The sequence below is a fragment of the Coregonus lavaretus genome, assembly GCF_964263955.1.
Source record: "Coregonus lavaretus genome assembly, contig: HAP1_SCAFFOLD_2953, whole genome shotgun sequence".
NCBI lineage: Eukaryota > Metazoa > Chordata > Actinopteri > Salmoniformes > Salmonidae > Coregonus > Coregonus lavaretus.
In genome coordinates, this window is record NW_028156114.1 from 7,554 (window position 1) to 23,477 (window position 15,924).

Sequence of the window (15,924 nt, forward strand, 5' to 3'; positions counted from 1 at the left end):
GCTAACGTCTCATTCAGGGGAGCTGAGCTGCCTAACTGTAATTCGCATCCTGCCTTTTTGCGTCTGTGGATGGACATATACTTTTCTAACCTGTCCCAAAAGCATTTGGCAATTGGCATGTAGGCTATTTGGCAAGCTTGACGCGCATACAGTTAGGCAGTAACGTTTAGGCTTATACACTAATGCCAGACAGCCTAAAATAATGAAAGAAAAACCTCAATGTAACCTATAGATAAAGATAAAAATAATACCTTAAAAATCCAATAATGTATAATTATTTGCAATTTATAATTTTCCCTCTGTCTTCATCCTCCGCTCGCTCTCCCTCCCTCCCCTCTCTGTTCTCTCCATCTTCATGCTCCGCTCGCTCTCCCTCCCTCCCTCCCTCCCGTTTCCCTTCCCTCTCTCTTCTCCTCCACCCTCCCGTTTCCCTTCCCTCTCTCTTCTCCTCCACCCTCCCGTTTCCCTTCCCTCTCTGTTCTCTCCGTCTTCATCCTCCGCTCTCCCTCCCTCCTTCCCGTTTCCCTTCCCTCTCTGTTCTCTCCGTCTTCATCCTCCGCTCGCTCTCCCTCCCTCCCGTTTCCCTTCCCTCTCTGTTCTCTCCGTCTTCATCCTCCGCTCGCTCTCCCTCCCTCCCGTTTCCCTTCCCTCTCTGTTCTCTCCGTCTTCATCCTCCGCTCTCCCTCCCTCCCTCCCGTTTCCCTTCCCTCTCTCTTCTCCTCCACCCTCCCGTTTCCCTTCCTCTCAGTTCTCTCCGTCTTCATCCTCCGCTCTCCCTCCCTCGCCCCCGCCCAGTGCAAGGGGCGTCCCTGGTTGGTTTCCATGGCTCGCCTTGCCGTAAAGTGAGGGAAAATGTCTGATTCCTCTCCGTGTATCTAGTCTTGATCCCGACCCAGGCGTTGTTCCGATCATTCGCAACAACAACAAAAAAGCATGGCTATTAGAACTATCTACCAAATTCAAAACCACGCTGGGATGTGTGGGGCTTCATCCAAGTGACTTTAAACACGGGTAAGACGTCAAATACAGCCTCGTCTACAATGTAGTGAATCCTACGCGTAGTGAGTATTCGTTTGCTAGCTATATCGCTAGGTACGTCCACAAAACGTAGATGGGGGGGCAGCTAAATGGTTGCCGTTATATGCTACAATATAGCCAGCCAGTAATGAATGTTCTTAGAACGTTCCTTTACCGACGTTGAAACAAAGTTGCGCCCACGACGTTCCAATGTTATTACCAGTTGCCATCCCGACGCTGTGTTGGTAGTTGGTCCGAATTCCCTTGACGATGATGACGCGGTGACAGAAAGACAGTCCTATGTAACTTCATCCTCATCACTGGCCTTTAGTTAAGACGTTAGCCTGTTCCACAATGTCACCTGACCCGACGACCAGTCATCGCTCCAGGAGAGAATGAGCAGAGAGCCTCTGTCTTTAGAGGTTGAGACCAATACAGGACCTCTCATCATTCATGAGATAGGCTGTGGAAGAACCCATCACAATGAAGTTTAGGTCTATAGGTCTAGTCTAAACTCACCTAGTCTGTCTGTCTGTCTGTCTGTATAGGTCTAGTCTAAACTAACCTAGTCTGTGTCTGTCTGTCTGCCTGTATCTAAACTAACCTAGTCTGTATGTCTGTCTGTCTGCCTGTATCTAAACTAACCTAGTCTGTATGTCTGTCTGTCTGCCTGTATCTAAACTAACCTAGTCTGTGTCTGTCTGTCTGCCTGTATCTAAACTAACCTAGTCTGTGTCTGTCTGTCTGTCTGTCCCCAGGTGCCCACCCCCTCTTTCAGAGCCATGTCATTGGGCAGCAGTGGAAGCAGCAGCAGCAGTGGCGGTGGCAGCCTCCCAGTGGAGGTATGGCGTGTGGTCCTGGCCTACCTACCCCTCCCAGGGCTGGGCCGCTGCAGCCTGGTGTGCAGGGCCTGGAGAGAGCTGATCCTCTCCCTGGATAACACCCGCTGGAGACAGCTCTGCCTGGGCTTGCCTGAGTGTCCCCGACACCCCAACTGGCCCAGGTACCGTAGTGGAGATGGACGTTCTCTCTTCAACTATAACAGGGTTCTTCAATTCCGGTCCTGGAGGGCCCGAAACACTTCTGTTTTTTTATTTCTACCTGGTAGTTAATTGCACTCACCTGGTGTGTCCCAGGTCTGAATTAGCCCCTGATTAGAAGGAGAGGATGGAAAAACAGAGGTGTTTCGGCCCTCCAGGACCGGAATTGAAGAACCCTGAACTATAAGGTCCTCGTCCACATACTCTAACCCTGTGTGTCTGTCTGCCTGCCTGCCTGTCTGTCTGCCCACATGTACCCAGCCGGCCCCACCTGGAGCCGTCATCCTGGAGAGAAGCCCTGAGGCATCATGCCCTCGCCAGTCGTACCTGGTCCTACCACGCCCACCCTGAGCTCCAGCCCTCCGCCTGCCTGCACCTGTTCCGCCGCCGGAGGAAGGAGAGGAGGGTGTGGCAGGTGGGGCCTGGGCGGGAGCTGGAGACGCTGAGGGTGGCGTTGGGTGTAGCGGGGGCGTACGACCGGGTGGTGCTGCACCCCGGGGTGTACGAGGAGCAGGCGGAGCTGCTGCTGAAGGTGACGGACTGATTGTTTCTGTTAATGATGAGTTTCTGGTATTGAGAAGTTCAAGATGCAAGAATTGACTTTAGACATTTCTGTGGAGATTTTATACCAAGTATTCATTGGATCACGAGCTCGTGGGTTCATCTAACCAACGGACATGGCTTTGCCCTTCGTCAGTTGAACTGACTTGAACAAAGAAAACCCTCTACCTTATATACCCTTCTATTAACCCTCTTCCTGGCATACATCTGGTAACCCTCCATGGGCGCTCCCTGTCTTTGATGTTCATCACTCTTTACCCCAAAGTCACTAACCTGCCCATCACTCATGCTATCCTAAACATCACTCATGCTATCCTAAACATCACTCATGCTATCCTAAACATCACTCATGCTATCCTAAACATCACTCATGCTATCCTAAACATCCCTCATGCTATCCTAAACATCACTCATGCTATCCTAAACATCACTCATGCTATCCTAAACATCACTCATGCTATCCTAAACATCACTCATGCTATCCTAAACATCACTCATGCTATCCTAAACATCACTCATGCTATCCTAAACATCACTCATGCTATCCTAAACATCACTAATCTACCTTGACGTAATGGAATGTAGACTTCCTGACTCCAAACCCATTATCGACTAACTCTTGACTTTCACGATACCGTGACATGACATCATTACGCTATAAAAAAAACATCATATCAGTTTCTATAGGCTGCTGTTGTCTTATCATGTATTACTGCCACAATGTCTAGTTAAAGGGTCTGTCTGGGATTCATACATCCATTTCTAGACATTTAAATTCATTATATATTCTTTATTATTGTTTGAACTGCAGATTGTCCCTTTAAATTAATCTGGAGCTGGAAACGATGTGTTTAATATTTGTTAGTATCAAGTAAACTGTGTTTAATATCTGTTAGTATCAAGTAAACTGTGTTTAATATCTGTTAGTATCAAGTAAACTGTGTTTAATATCTGTTAGTATCAAGTAAACTGTGTTTAATATCTGTTAGTATCAAGTAAACTGTGTTTAATATCTGTTAGTATCAAGTAAACTGTGTTTAATATCTGTTAGTATCAAGTAAACTGTGTTTAATATCTGTTAGTATCAAGTATTGTAATGTAATAAGAGCTGCAATTTTTTGATAAATGAAAATGTTGACCTTTGACCCTGCCAGGTGCCTGTGGAGGTGGTGGGGTTAGGGAGGCTGGGGGACGTGGCTCTCCTGGTCAGTCTGGACCAGCAGTGTCCCACAGCCAGGCTCTGCAACCTGGTCTTCATGCCTGCATGGTTCTCCACCGTTGTATACAAGGTACATCAAATCAGATCACATTTATTTATAAAAAGCCTTTTTTTTTTTTTTACAACAGTAGTTGTGACAGTGCTTTACAGACTGGCTGGCTGACCGGCTGGGGTGTCTGGCTGGCTGACCGGCTGGGGTGTCTGGCTGGCTGACCGGCTGGGGTGTCTGGCTAGTTGACCGGCTGGGGTGTCTGGCTGGCTGACCGGCTGGGGTGTCTGGCTGGCTGACCGGCTGGGGTGTCTGGCTAGCTGACCGGCTGGGGTGTCTGGCTGGCTGACCGGCTGGGGTGTCTGGCTGGCTGACCGGCTGACTGGCTGGCTGACTGACCGGCTGGGGTGTCTGGCTGGCTGACCGGCTGGGGTGTCTGGCTAGCTGACCGGCTGGGGTGTCTGGCTGGCTGACCGGCTGGGGTGTCTGGCTGGCTGACCGGCTGACTGGCTGGCTGACTGACCGGCTGGGGTGTCTGGCTGGCTGACCGGCTGGGGTGTCTGGCTGGCTGACCGGCTGGGGTGTCTGGCTGGCTGACCGGCTGGGGTGTCTGGCTGGCTGACCGGCTGGGGTGTCTGGCTAGCTGACCGGCTGACTGGCTGGCTGACTGACTAACTGGCTGACTGACTAACTGGCTGGCTGACTAACTGGCTGGCTGGCTGGCTGACTAACTGGCTGGCTGACTAACTGGCTGGCTGACTGGCTGACTGACTAACTGGCTGGCTGACCGGCTGACTGGCTGACTGACTAACTGGCTGGCTGGCTGGCTGACTAACTGACTAACTGGCTGGCTGACTAACTGGCTGGCTGACCGGCTGACTGGCTGACTGACTAACTGGCTGGCTGGCTGACTGGCTGGCTGACTGGCTGGCTGGCTGACTAACTGGCTGGCTGGCTGACTGGCTGGCTGACTGACTAACTGGCTGACTGACTAACTGGCTGGCTGACTAACTGGCTGGCTGGCTGGCTGACTAACTGGCTGGCTGACTAACTGGCTGGCTGACTGGCTGACTGACTAACTGGCTGGCTGACCGGCTGACTGGCTGACTGACTAACTGGCTGGCTGGCTGGCTGACTAACTGACTAACTGGCTGGCTGACTAACTGGCTGGCTGACCGGCTGACTGGCTGACTGACTAACTGGCTGGCTGGCTGACTGGCTGGCTGACTGGCTGGCTGGCTGACTAACTGGCTGGCTGGCTGACTGGCTGGCTGGCTGACTAACTGGCTGGCTGACTAACTGGCTGGCTGGCTGGCTGGCTGGCTGACTAACTGGCTGGCTGACTGACTAACTGGCTGGCTGACTAACTGGCTGGCTGGCTGACTGGCTGGCTGGCTAACTGGCTGGCTGACTAACTGGCTGGCTGACTAACTGGCTGGCTGACTAACTGACTGGCTGGCTGACTGACTAACTGTCTGGCTGACTAACTGGCTGGCTGACTAACTGACTGGCTGGCTGGCTGACTAACTGGCTGGCTGACTAACTGGCTGGCTGGCTGACTGACTAACTGACTGGCTGGCTGACTGACTAACTGACTGGCTGGCTGACTAACTGGCTGGCTGACTAACTGGCTGGCTGGCTGGCTGACTAACTGACTGGCTGGCTGACTGACTAACTGACTGGCTGGCTGACTAACTGGCTGGCTGACTAACTGGCTGGTTGGCTGGCTGACTAACTGGCTGGCTGACTGACTGACTGGCTGACTGACTGACTAACTGGCTGGCTGGCTGACTAACTGGCTGGCTGACTGACTAACTGGCTGGCTGGCTGGCTGGCTAACTGGCTGACTGACTAACTGGCTGGCTGACTGACTAACTGGCTGGCTGGCTGGCTAACTGGCTGACTGACTAACTGGCTGGCTGACTAACTGGCTGGCTGGCTGACTGGCTGGCTGGCTGACTAACTGGCTGGCTGACTGACTAACTGGCTGGCTGACTGACTAACTGGCTGGCTGACTAACTGGCTGGCTGACTGGCTGACTGACTAGCTGGCTGACTAACTGGCTGGGTGACTAACTGGCTGGCTGACTAACTGGCTGGCTGGCTGGCTAACTGGCTGACTGACTAACTGGCTGGCTGGCTGGCTGACTAACTGGCTGGCTGGCTGACTAACTGGCTGACTAACTGGCTGGCTGGCTAACTGGCTGGCTGACTGGCTGACTGACTGGCTGACTAACTGGCTGGCTGGCTGACTAACTGGCTGGCTGGCTAACTGGCTGGCTGACTGACTAACTGGCTGGCTGACTAACTGGCTGGCTGACTGGCTGACTAACTGGCTGGCTGGCTAACTGGCTGACTAACTGGCTGGCTGACTGACTAACTGGCTGGCTGACTGGCTGACTGACTGGCTGACTAACTGGCTGACTAACTGGCTGGCTGGCTGACTAACTGGCTGGCTGACTGGCTGACTGACTAACTGGCTGACTAACTGGCTGACTAACTGGCTGACTGGCTGACTAACTGGCTGGCTGACTAACTGGCTGGCTGACTAGCTGGCTGGCTGACTAACTGGCTGGCTGGCTGGCTGGCTGACTAACTGGCTGGCTGACTGACTGGCTGGCTGGCTGGCTAACTGGCTGACTGACTAACTGGCTGGCTGGCTGGCTGACTAACTGGCTGGCTGACTGACTAACTGGCTGGCTGGCTGGCTAACTGGCTGACTGACTAACTGGCTGGCTGACTAACTGGCTGGCTGGCTGACTGGCTGGCTGGCTGACTAACTGGCTGGCTGACTGACTAACTGGCTGGCTGACTAACTGGCTGGCTGACTGGCTGACTGACTGGCTGGCTGACTAACTGGCTGGGTGACTAACTGGCTGGCTGACTAACTGGCTGGCTGGCTGGCTAACTGGCTGACTGACTAACTGGCTGGCTGGCTGGCTGACTAACTGGCTGGCTGGCTGACTAACTGGCTGACTGGCTAACTGGCTGGCTGACTGACTAACTGGCTGGCTGACTAACTGGCTGGCTGACTGGCTGACTAACTGGCTGGCTGACTAACTGGCTGACTAACTGGCTGGCTGACTGGCTGGCTGACTGGCTGACTGACTGGCTGACTAACTGGCTGACTAACTGGCTGGCTGACTAACTGGCTGGCTGACTAACTGGCTGACTAACTGGCTGACTAACTGGCTGGCTGACTAACTGGCTGGCTGACTGGCTGACTGACTAACTGGCTGACTAACTGGCTGACTGGCTGACTAACTGGCTGGCTGACTAACTGGCTGGCTGACTAGCTGGCTGGCTGACTAACTGGCTGGCTGGCTGGCTGGCTGACTAACTGGCTGGCTGACTGACTGGCTGGCTGACTGACTGGTGTGTCAGTCAGTCAGTTCTGTGGCTTTAAGCCTTTAACTGGGTTTGCTCTGCACCTTTAGAGGCTCTTAGCAGTGGTCATCTGTTAATACTCTGTTAGAGCTTGCTGCAGTTTCACATTATCTCTCTCTCTCTCTCTCTCTCTCTCTCTCTCTCTCTCTCTCACTCTACCTCCTCCCTCCTCCCTCCTCCCTCCCCCAGACGTCGTCAGGTCATGTCCAGTTGGACAACTGTAATTTCGAGGGAGCTCAGCTGCAGGTCCGAGGGCCAGGAACCTGCCACGCCCGCTTCTGCTCATTCTCACAGGGAAGCTCCACCCACTTCCTGGGCGTGGCCCTCAGCCTATTGGATAGCTGTGATTTCTCAGGAAGTGATTCGGCGTCCGTGACGGTTGAGGGCGCTCCAGTGACAGAGCGGAACTGGGCCTGTAAACATCTGGCCGCTCTGGCCCGAATCTCCACATCCTGGGCCTCGCCTGGGAGTGGTAGCCCAGCTGGAGACACCCTGGGCGGGCATTCTGGAGCCACACAGCCCCCTGGGGTTACCGTCACCCTGGAGGACTGGAGGAAAGGAGAAACGGAGAGGAGGAGGAGGAGAGGAGGAGGAGGGGGGGAGGAAGGAGTGTGTCAGGATACGGTGATTGAGGACGGCTGGAGCGACAGCGCTCCTAGCGAGGAGGAGGAGGAGGAGGAGGAAAGAGGAGAGCAAGGTTCAGGACAAGGCAACAACAGTCTAAACTACAGAGTGGCTCACAGTCACCACAGCCTCTCTCATCTCCTCAGACCCAACCAGGACGACAGCCACCCCCCCTCCTCCCCCGACTCTCCCCTGCTGACCCCTGACATCCGAACCCTGACCGAGGAGCTGCAACGCGACCCCGGAGCCCAAGCGCTGGTCGAGACAGTGCAGGGTTGCGTGCTGAGGCGCTGCCTGTTCCGGGACGGGAAGGGCGGCGTGCACGTGTGTAACCACGGAAACGCCCGGCTGGAAGGAAACGTGTTCCGGGGGCTGACCTATGCGGTGCGCTGCGTCCAGAACACCACGGTAACCAGACAGGGTTGCCCGATCTGATCGGTCGGTTGGTTGATCGATGGGTCGGGTTGAGTGATATATGTCCTGCCTGTTAACTGGATGTGTTTTTAGATAGTAATGTTGATCAAAGATGATTTGTGTTCCAGATGGTGATGCTCCGTAACGAGGTGTGTGAGTGTCGTGCGTCGGGGGTGTTCCTGCGCCTGTCGGCTCAGGGTCTGATCGCTGACAACAACATCCACTCCAACGGGGAGGCGGGGCTTGACATCCGCAAGGGGGCGGACCCCATCATCCTGGTAGCTCTAGTTCATTCTCTTTCTATCTGCAACGTTCAGTGGGTTTCACATCCCTGATGGTCTATATATCTATCCTGTGGGTTTCACATCCCTGATGGTCTATATATCTATCCTGTGGGTTTCACATCCCTGATGGTCTATATATCTATCCTGTGGGTTTCACATCCCTGATGTCTATATATCTATCCTGTGGGTTTCACATCCCTGATGTCTATATATCTATCCTGTGGGTTTCACATCCCTGATGTCTATATATCTATCCTGTGGGTTTCACATCCCTGATGGTCTATATATCTATCCTGTGTGTTTCACATCCCTGATGTCTATATATCTATCCTGTGGGTTTCATATCCCTGATGTCTATATATCTATCCTGTGGGTTTCACATCCCTGATGGTCTATATATCTATCCTGTGGGTTTCGCATCCCTGATGGTCTATATATCTATCCTGTGGGTTTCGCATCCCTGATGGTCTATATATCTATCCTGTGGGTTTCACATCCCTGATGTCTATATATCTATCCTGTGGGTTTCACATCCCTGATGTCTATATATCTATCCTGTGGGTTTCACATCCCTGATGTCTATATATCTATCCTGTGGGTTTCACATCCCTGATGTCTATATATCTATCCTGTGGGTTTCACATCCCTGATGTCTATATATCTATCCTGTGGGTTTCACATCCCTGATGGTCTATATATCTATCCTGTGGGTTTCACATCCCTGATGGTCTATATATCTATCCTGTGGGTTTCACATCCCTGATGTCTATATATCTATCCTGTGGGTTTCACATCCCTGATGGTCTATATATCTGTTTCCTCTCTAGTACACAGCAGCTTGTCAAATGGGTGTCAAATCATATGTCTTTCATCTGGTAGAAGTTAGAGGACATGGTGATCTGTCTGTCTGTCTGTCTGTCTGTCTGTCTGTCTGTCATCTGGTAGAAGTTAGATGACATGGTGATCTGTCTGTCTGTCTGTCTGTCTGTCTGTCTTTCATCTGGTAGAAGTTAGAGGACATGGTGATCTGTCTGTCTGTCTGTCTGTCTTTCATCTGGTAGAAGTTAGAGGACATGGTGATCTAAAATAACAACTGATCAAACGTTCTCTCTCTCTCTCTCTCTCTCTCTCTCTCTCTCTCTCTCTCTCTCTCTCTCTCTCTCTCTCTCTCTCTCTCTCTCTCTCTCTCTCTCTCTCTCTCTCTCTCTCTCTCTCTCTCTCTCTCTCTCTCTCTCTCTCTCTCTCTCTCTCTCTCTCTCTCTCTCTCTCTCTCTCTCTCTCTCTCTCTCGCATACACTCAGTGTAACAGAATACACAGCGGTTTGCGTTCCGGCATCGTGGTCCTTGGCAACGGGAGGGGTTCCATCCGTAGCAACCAGATCTATAACAACAAGGAGGCGGGAGTCTACATCCTGTTCAACGGGAACCCTGTAGTCAGGTAGGAGGGGTCTTTTGACCAGGGCTCAGTGATACTAGGAAGACATTTGAGACACAGTCTGAAGTGTTGTGGTTTTTCCACTTCAACATGATGATGGCAGTGTTCTGTCTGGAGACATTTAACACTATATCTAGATATTATACATTTATTTGACATCTCTCTCTCTCTCTCCTTCCCTCCCCCCCCCCCCCCCCTCCCACCACCCCTCCTTCCCTCTCCCTCCCCCTCCCTCCTTCCCTCTCCCTCCCCCTCCCTCCCTCCCTCCCCTCCCCTCCCTCCCTCCCTCCCCTCCCTCCCTCCCTCCCCCTCCCTCCCTCCCCCTCCCTCCCTCCCTCCCTCCTCCCTCCTCCCTCCCTCTCTCTCCCTCCCTCTCTCCCCCTCCCTCCCTCTCTCCCCCTCCCTCCCTCCCTCCCTCCCTCCCTCTCTCCCCCTCCCTCCCTCCCTCCCTCTCTCCCCTCTCTCTCTCCCTCCCTCCCTCTCTCCCCTCCAGTGGTAACCATATCTTCCAGGGTCAGGCAGCAGGGATAGCTGTGAATGAGAACGGCAGAGGGGTGATAGTCGGTACTTACTAACACACACACAAACCTGCACAGCGTCTTTACTGAAAATGGGAAAAGTACTTTATGAATGAAATGTATTATAGTGACCATTATGTAAACGCATGCACTTTAATGCCATCTCTCCCTCTCCCCCCCCCCCCCCCCTCTCCCTCCTCCCTCCCCCCTCCTCTCCCTCCTCCCTCCCTCTCCCCTCCTCCCTCCTCTCCCCTCCTCCTCCTCCTCCCTCCCCTCCCTCTCCCTCCTCCTCCTCCTCCAGAGAATGTGATCAGGGAGAACCAGTGGGGGGGTGCAGACATCAGGCGGGGGGGCGACCCGGTCCTGAGGAACAACTACATCTGTCATGGCTACTCTGACGGAGTGGTGGTGGGGGAGAGAGGCCGGGGCTCATAGAAGGGAACCACATCTACAGTGAGTAACACACACACACACACTTCCTGTTCGCTGACGTCACTTCCTCTCCTCTCCTCTCCTCTCTTCATCTCGTAGGCAACAAGGGCTGTGGTGTGTGGGTGATGTCCTCCAGCCTCCCTCAGCTGTTGGGAAACTACATTACCCATAACCGCATGTACGGGCTGGCCGTGTTCTGCCGGAAGGACCCTGATGGGGGCGGGACCAGGGAAGTGGGGCAGGAGGGAGGAGGAAGAGGAGGAGGACAGGAGAACTTCCATGAGGAAGGAGAGCTGCTGGCGTGGGAAGGTGACCTTGACAGCGAGGACGAACGCCTCTCCGCCCGGCGCTCCATCAGCACAGCTCTGGTGGAGGGAAACTGCATTAGCCGCAATGGAGGTGAGACTGTAGACACTGTAGAGCCGCAATGGAGGTGAGACTGTAGACACTGTAGAGCCGCAATGGAGGTGAGACTGTAGACACTGTAGAGCCGCAATGGAGGTGAGATTGTAGACACTGTAGAGCCGCAATGGAGGTGAGACTGTAGACACTGTAGAGCCGCAATGGAGGTGAGACTGTAGACACTGTAGAGCCGCAATGGAGGAGAGACTGTAGACACTGTAGAGCCGCAATGGAGGTGAGACTGTAGAGCCGCAATGGAGGTGAGACTGTAGACACTGTAGAGCCGCAATGGAGGTGAGACTGTAGACACTGTAGAGCCGCAATGGAGGTGAGACTGTAGAGCCGCAATGGAGGTGAGACTGTAGACACTGTAGAGCCGCAATGGAGGTGAGACTGTAGACACTGTAGAGCCGCAATGGAGGTGAGACTGTAGACACTGTAGAGCCGCAATGGAGGTGAGACTGTAGACACTGTAGAGCCACAATGGAGGAGAGACTGTAGACACTGTAGAGCCACAATGGAGGTGAGACTGTAGACACTGTAGAGCCGCAATGGAGGAGAGACTGTAGACACTGTAGAGCCACAATGGAGGAGAGACTGTAGAGCCACAATGGAGGTGAGACTGTAGACACTGTAGAGCCGCAATGGAGGTGAGACTGTAGACACTGTAGAGCCGCAATGGAGGAGAGACTGTAGACACTGTAGAGCCACAATGGAGGAGAGACTGTAGACACTGTAGAGCCACAATGGAGGTGAGACTGTAGACACTGTAGAGCCACAATGGAGGAGAGACTGTAGAGCCACAATGGAGGTGAGACTGTAGAGCCGCAATGGAGGTGAGACTGTAGACACTGTAGAGCCACAATGGAGGAGAGACTGTAGACACTGTAGAGCCGCAATGGAGGTGAGACTGTAGACACTGTAGAGCCGCAATGGAGGAGAGACTGTAGACACTGTAGAGCCGCAATGGAGGTGAGACTGTAGACACTGTAGAGCCGCAATGGAGGTGAGACTGTAGAGCCGCAATGGAGGTGAGACACTGGGTGCGTTCGCAAATTCACTCTGGCAATCTACTCCGATTTCAGAGCACTCTCGTGCCAGAGTGCAGAAAAACTGCTGAATTTACAAACGCTCAACACCCGTTGAATATGGCCGGTGTCAGTAAACGTTGGCAAAAAAAACATTATTAAATTGTTGCCAGCAGCACAGTTAGTCACCAATGCTCTGGATAACATGAAAACAGCCTAACCAGCTCTGCTAGGGAGAGTAAAATGGTCAGAGTGAGGTGTTCTCTCAGTTGTGTCTGGAAGTAGCTAGCAAGCTAGCCAGTTAGCTATCTGACAACGCTGTGAATTTACGAACGGCCAGAGCACACCCACTGGCACTCCAGAGTGAATATACGAACACACCCACAGTAGACACTGTAGAGCCACAATGGATGTTAGACAATGTAGAGCCACAATGGAGGAGAGACACTGTAGAGCCACAATGGAGGAGATACACTGTAGAGCCACAATGGAGGAGAGCCACTGTAGAGCCACAATGGAGGAGAGACACTGTAGAGCCACAATGGAGGAGATACACTGTAGAGCCACAATGGAGGAGAGACACTGTAGAACCACAATGGAGGAGATGCACTGTAGAGCCACAATGGAGGAGATACACTGTAGAGCCACAATGGAGGAGGGACACTGTAGAGCCACAATGGAGGAAATGCACTGTAGAGCCACAATGGAGGAGAGACACTGTAGAGCTAGGAGGAGGAGGGGGATTATTTAAGATACTCTTTGAAGAGGTAGGGTTTCAGGTGCTTTCGGAAGATGGGCAGGAACTTCAGCTGGTTCCACCGTTGGGGTTCCAGAACAGAGAAGAGCTACAACACCGGGTGTTGTCCAGGGTCAGGCCAAGGTTCTCTGGGAGGGCGACACTGTGGCGTTGTCAACCGTGATGGAGAGGCCTTTGAGCGGGCAGGCCTTCCTCGGGAGGAAGAGCAGCAGCTCTGTCTTGTCGAGGTTGAGCTTGAGGTGGTGGGCCAAGCTGAGTCTGCCAGGCACGCAGAGATGCGTGTCGCCACCTGGGTGTCAGAAGGGGGGGGGGGGGAGAAAAGTAGTTGAGTGTCATCCGCATAGCAATGATAGGAGAGACCATGTGAGGATATGACGGAGCCCAGTGACTTGGTGTACAGAGAGAAGAGGAGAGGAGGATCTAGAACAATGACAGCATTGTTGTTAAATCACTGATATGGAATGTAGCAAACTCTCTCTCTCTCTCTCTCTCTCTCTCTCTCTGTCTCTCTCTCTAGCGGTTGGTCTGTACGTGAAGAGCAGTGAACCACTGAATGTCGTTGCTAACCTAGTGAACGGTAACCGTGGCGCCGGTGTTGCCGTGCTACAGAGTGGTCAGCTGACTCGACTAGTTGCTAACTGCGTCCATGGAAACGGTCGTGGTGGCGTCACCGTGGAGAGGGAGTGTCGGGTGGAACTCCGCGGCAACGGTGTGTATGACAACGGCGGCCATGGCGTTAGTTTCCGGGGCGATGGACAGGTGGTGGAGAACGACGTGGTGGGTAACCGTGGTTACGGGATACGGTTGACGGACAGCGCCGACGTCAAGGTGAGCTGGGCTCAGACACACACACATACACACCAAATCACCATCACCCTGGGAATCAAATAAATATTTTGTGTGTGTGTGTGTAGGTGTTGCGTAATCGAGTCCAGCCGGTGCAGGGGTGTGGCATCGCTGTGCTGGGGCCGGCAAAGGCCGTCGTCCACGACAACCTGGTGTTCCAGGGTCACCCCGGCAACGTCAAACCCCCGATACACCATGGCAATGACAGCAGCGTGCTGCGCAACAACAGCGTGCTGAAACATAGCAACAGGTAGCTACGCAAACAACTGGCAATGCTCCTCACCAAGTATGGACACTTCCTTCTAGCTATTTCATGGATTAATACATTTTTCTTCTCCCCTCATCCCTTCTCTTCTCCCCTCATCCCTTCTCCTCTCCCCTAATCCCTTCTCCTCTCCCCTCATCCCTTCTCTTCTCCCCTCATCCCTTCTCCTCTCATTCCTTCTCTTCTCCCCTCATCCCTTCTCTTCTCCCCTTCTCTTCTCCCCTCATCCCTTCTCCCCTCCCCTCATCCCTTCTCCCCTCCCCTCATCCCTTCTCCCCTCATCCCTTCTCCCCTCATCCCTTCTCTTCTCCCCTCATCCCTTCTCCTCTCCCCTCATCCCTTCTTCTCTCCCCTCATCCCTTCTCCTCTCCCCTCATCCCTTCTCCTCTCCCCTCATCCCTTCTCTTCTCCCCTCATCCCTTCTCCTCTCTCCTCTTCCTTCATCCCGTTTCCTCTCCCCTCCTTCCCCTCCCCCCCATCCTCCACCACTCCCCCCCTCCCTCTCTGCTCTCTCCTGCCAGGACATGTCCCTCTTCCCCTCCCTGGGTTTTGGAGAACCCTCCCCCCCGCCCCCTCTCTGACCGTCCTTCATCCCTCCCCCCCTCCTCCTCCTCCTCCTGTCACCCCTCCCACTTTGCCATCTCCATGACTACCAGGATCACCGCCACCGTCGAGAGCGGTTGCCATAACAACGGCAGCGTCTTCTGCACCATCCTCTGAGGCCCTAGCAAAAACCCCGTCCTGACAACGGATTGGATGACCTCCTCACCGGGGGGGGGCGGGGTCAAGAGTTGCAGTTCAGCCCTGACCTCTCCTGACTCGAGACATTCTTTTTTTCTTCTAAGAACATTCCAGTGGCATTTTGATCTAGAACACTTGGAACACAGAACGGTTCTAGAACGTCGTCCTCCCCGGGGGTTCTAGAAGTGTCATTGAGATCCCCTCTACTGGAGGAGTTGGTCAGGTGACATCAGTTCGATACAGAACCAACTCTTGACTTTACCATGTTTAACCACTGTGACTGGTGTGGTATCATGGACGGTATTCAGCTGTGACTTTACCATGTTTAACCACTGTGACTGGTGTGGTATCATGGACGGTATTCAGCTGTGACTGGTGTGGTATCATGGACGGTATTCAGCTGTGACTGGTGTGGTATCATGGACGGTATTCAGCTGTGACTTTACCATGTTTAACCACTGTGACTGGTGTGGTATCATGGACGGTATTCAGCTGTGACTTTACCATGTTTAACCACTGTGACTGGTGTGGTATCATGGACGGTATTCAGCTGTGACTGGTGTGGTATCATGGACGGTATTCAGCTGTGACTGGTGTGGTATCATGGACGGTATTCAGCTGTGACTTTACCATGTTTAACCACTGTGACTGGTGTGGTATCATGGGACGGTATTCAGCTGTGACTGGTGTGGTATCATGGGACGGTATTCAGCTGTGACTGGTGTGGTATCATGGGACGGTATTCAGCTGTGACTGGTGTGGTATCATGGACGGTATTCAGCTGTGACTGGTGTGGTATCATGGACGGTATTCAGCTGTGACTGGTGTGGTATCATGGACGGTATTCAGCTGTGACTGGTGTGGTATCATGGACGGTATTCAGCTGTGACTGGTGTGGTATCATGGACGGTATTCAGCTGTGACTGGTGTGGTATCATGGACGGTATTCAGCTGTGACTTTACCAT

General features: G+C 53.1%; 1 protein-coding gene across 1 annotated transcript; it reads left to right on the forward strand.

Moving 5' to 3' along the window:
- Positions 1-1,799: 1,799 nt before the first annotated feature.
- Positions 1,800-15,813, forward strand: LOC311126767 (F-box only protein 10-like; the record flags this gene model as incomplete). Its single annotated transcript, XM_084200750.1, is given in 13 exon segments — positions 1,800-2,020; positions 2,319-2,589; positions 3,773-3,907; positions 7,402-8,244; positions 8,379-8,528; positions 9,836-9,972; positions 10,463-10,533; positions 10,789-10,914; positions 10,917-10,940; positions 11,019-11,318; positions 13,624-13,934; positions 14,021-14,202; positions 14,739-15,813. Coding segments are annotated over 13 exon segments (2,970 nt in total). The 3' UTR covers positions 14,938-15,813.
- Between the last annotated feature and the right edge of the window lie 111 nt (positions 15,814-15,924).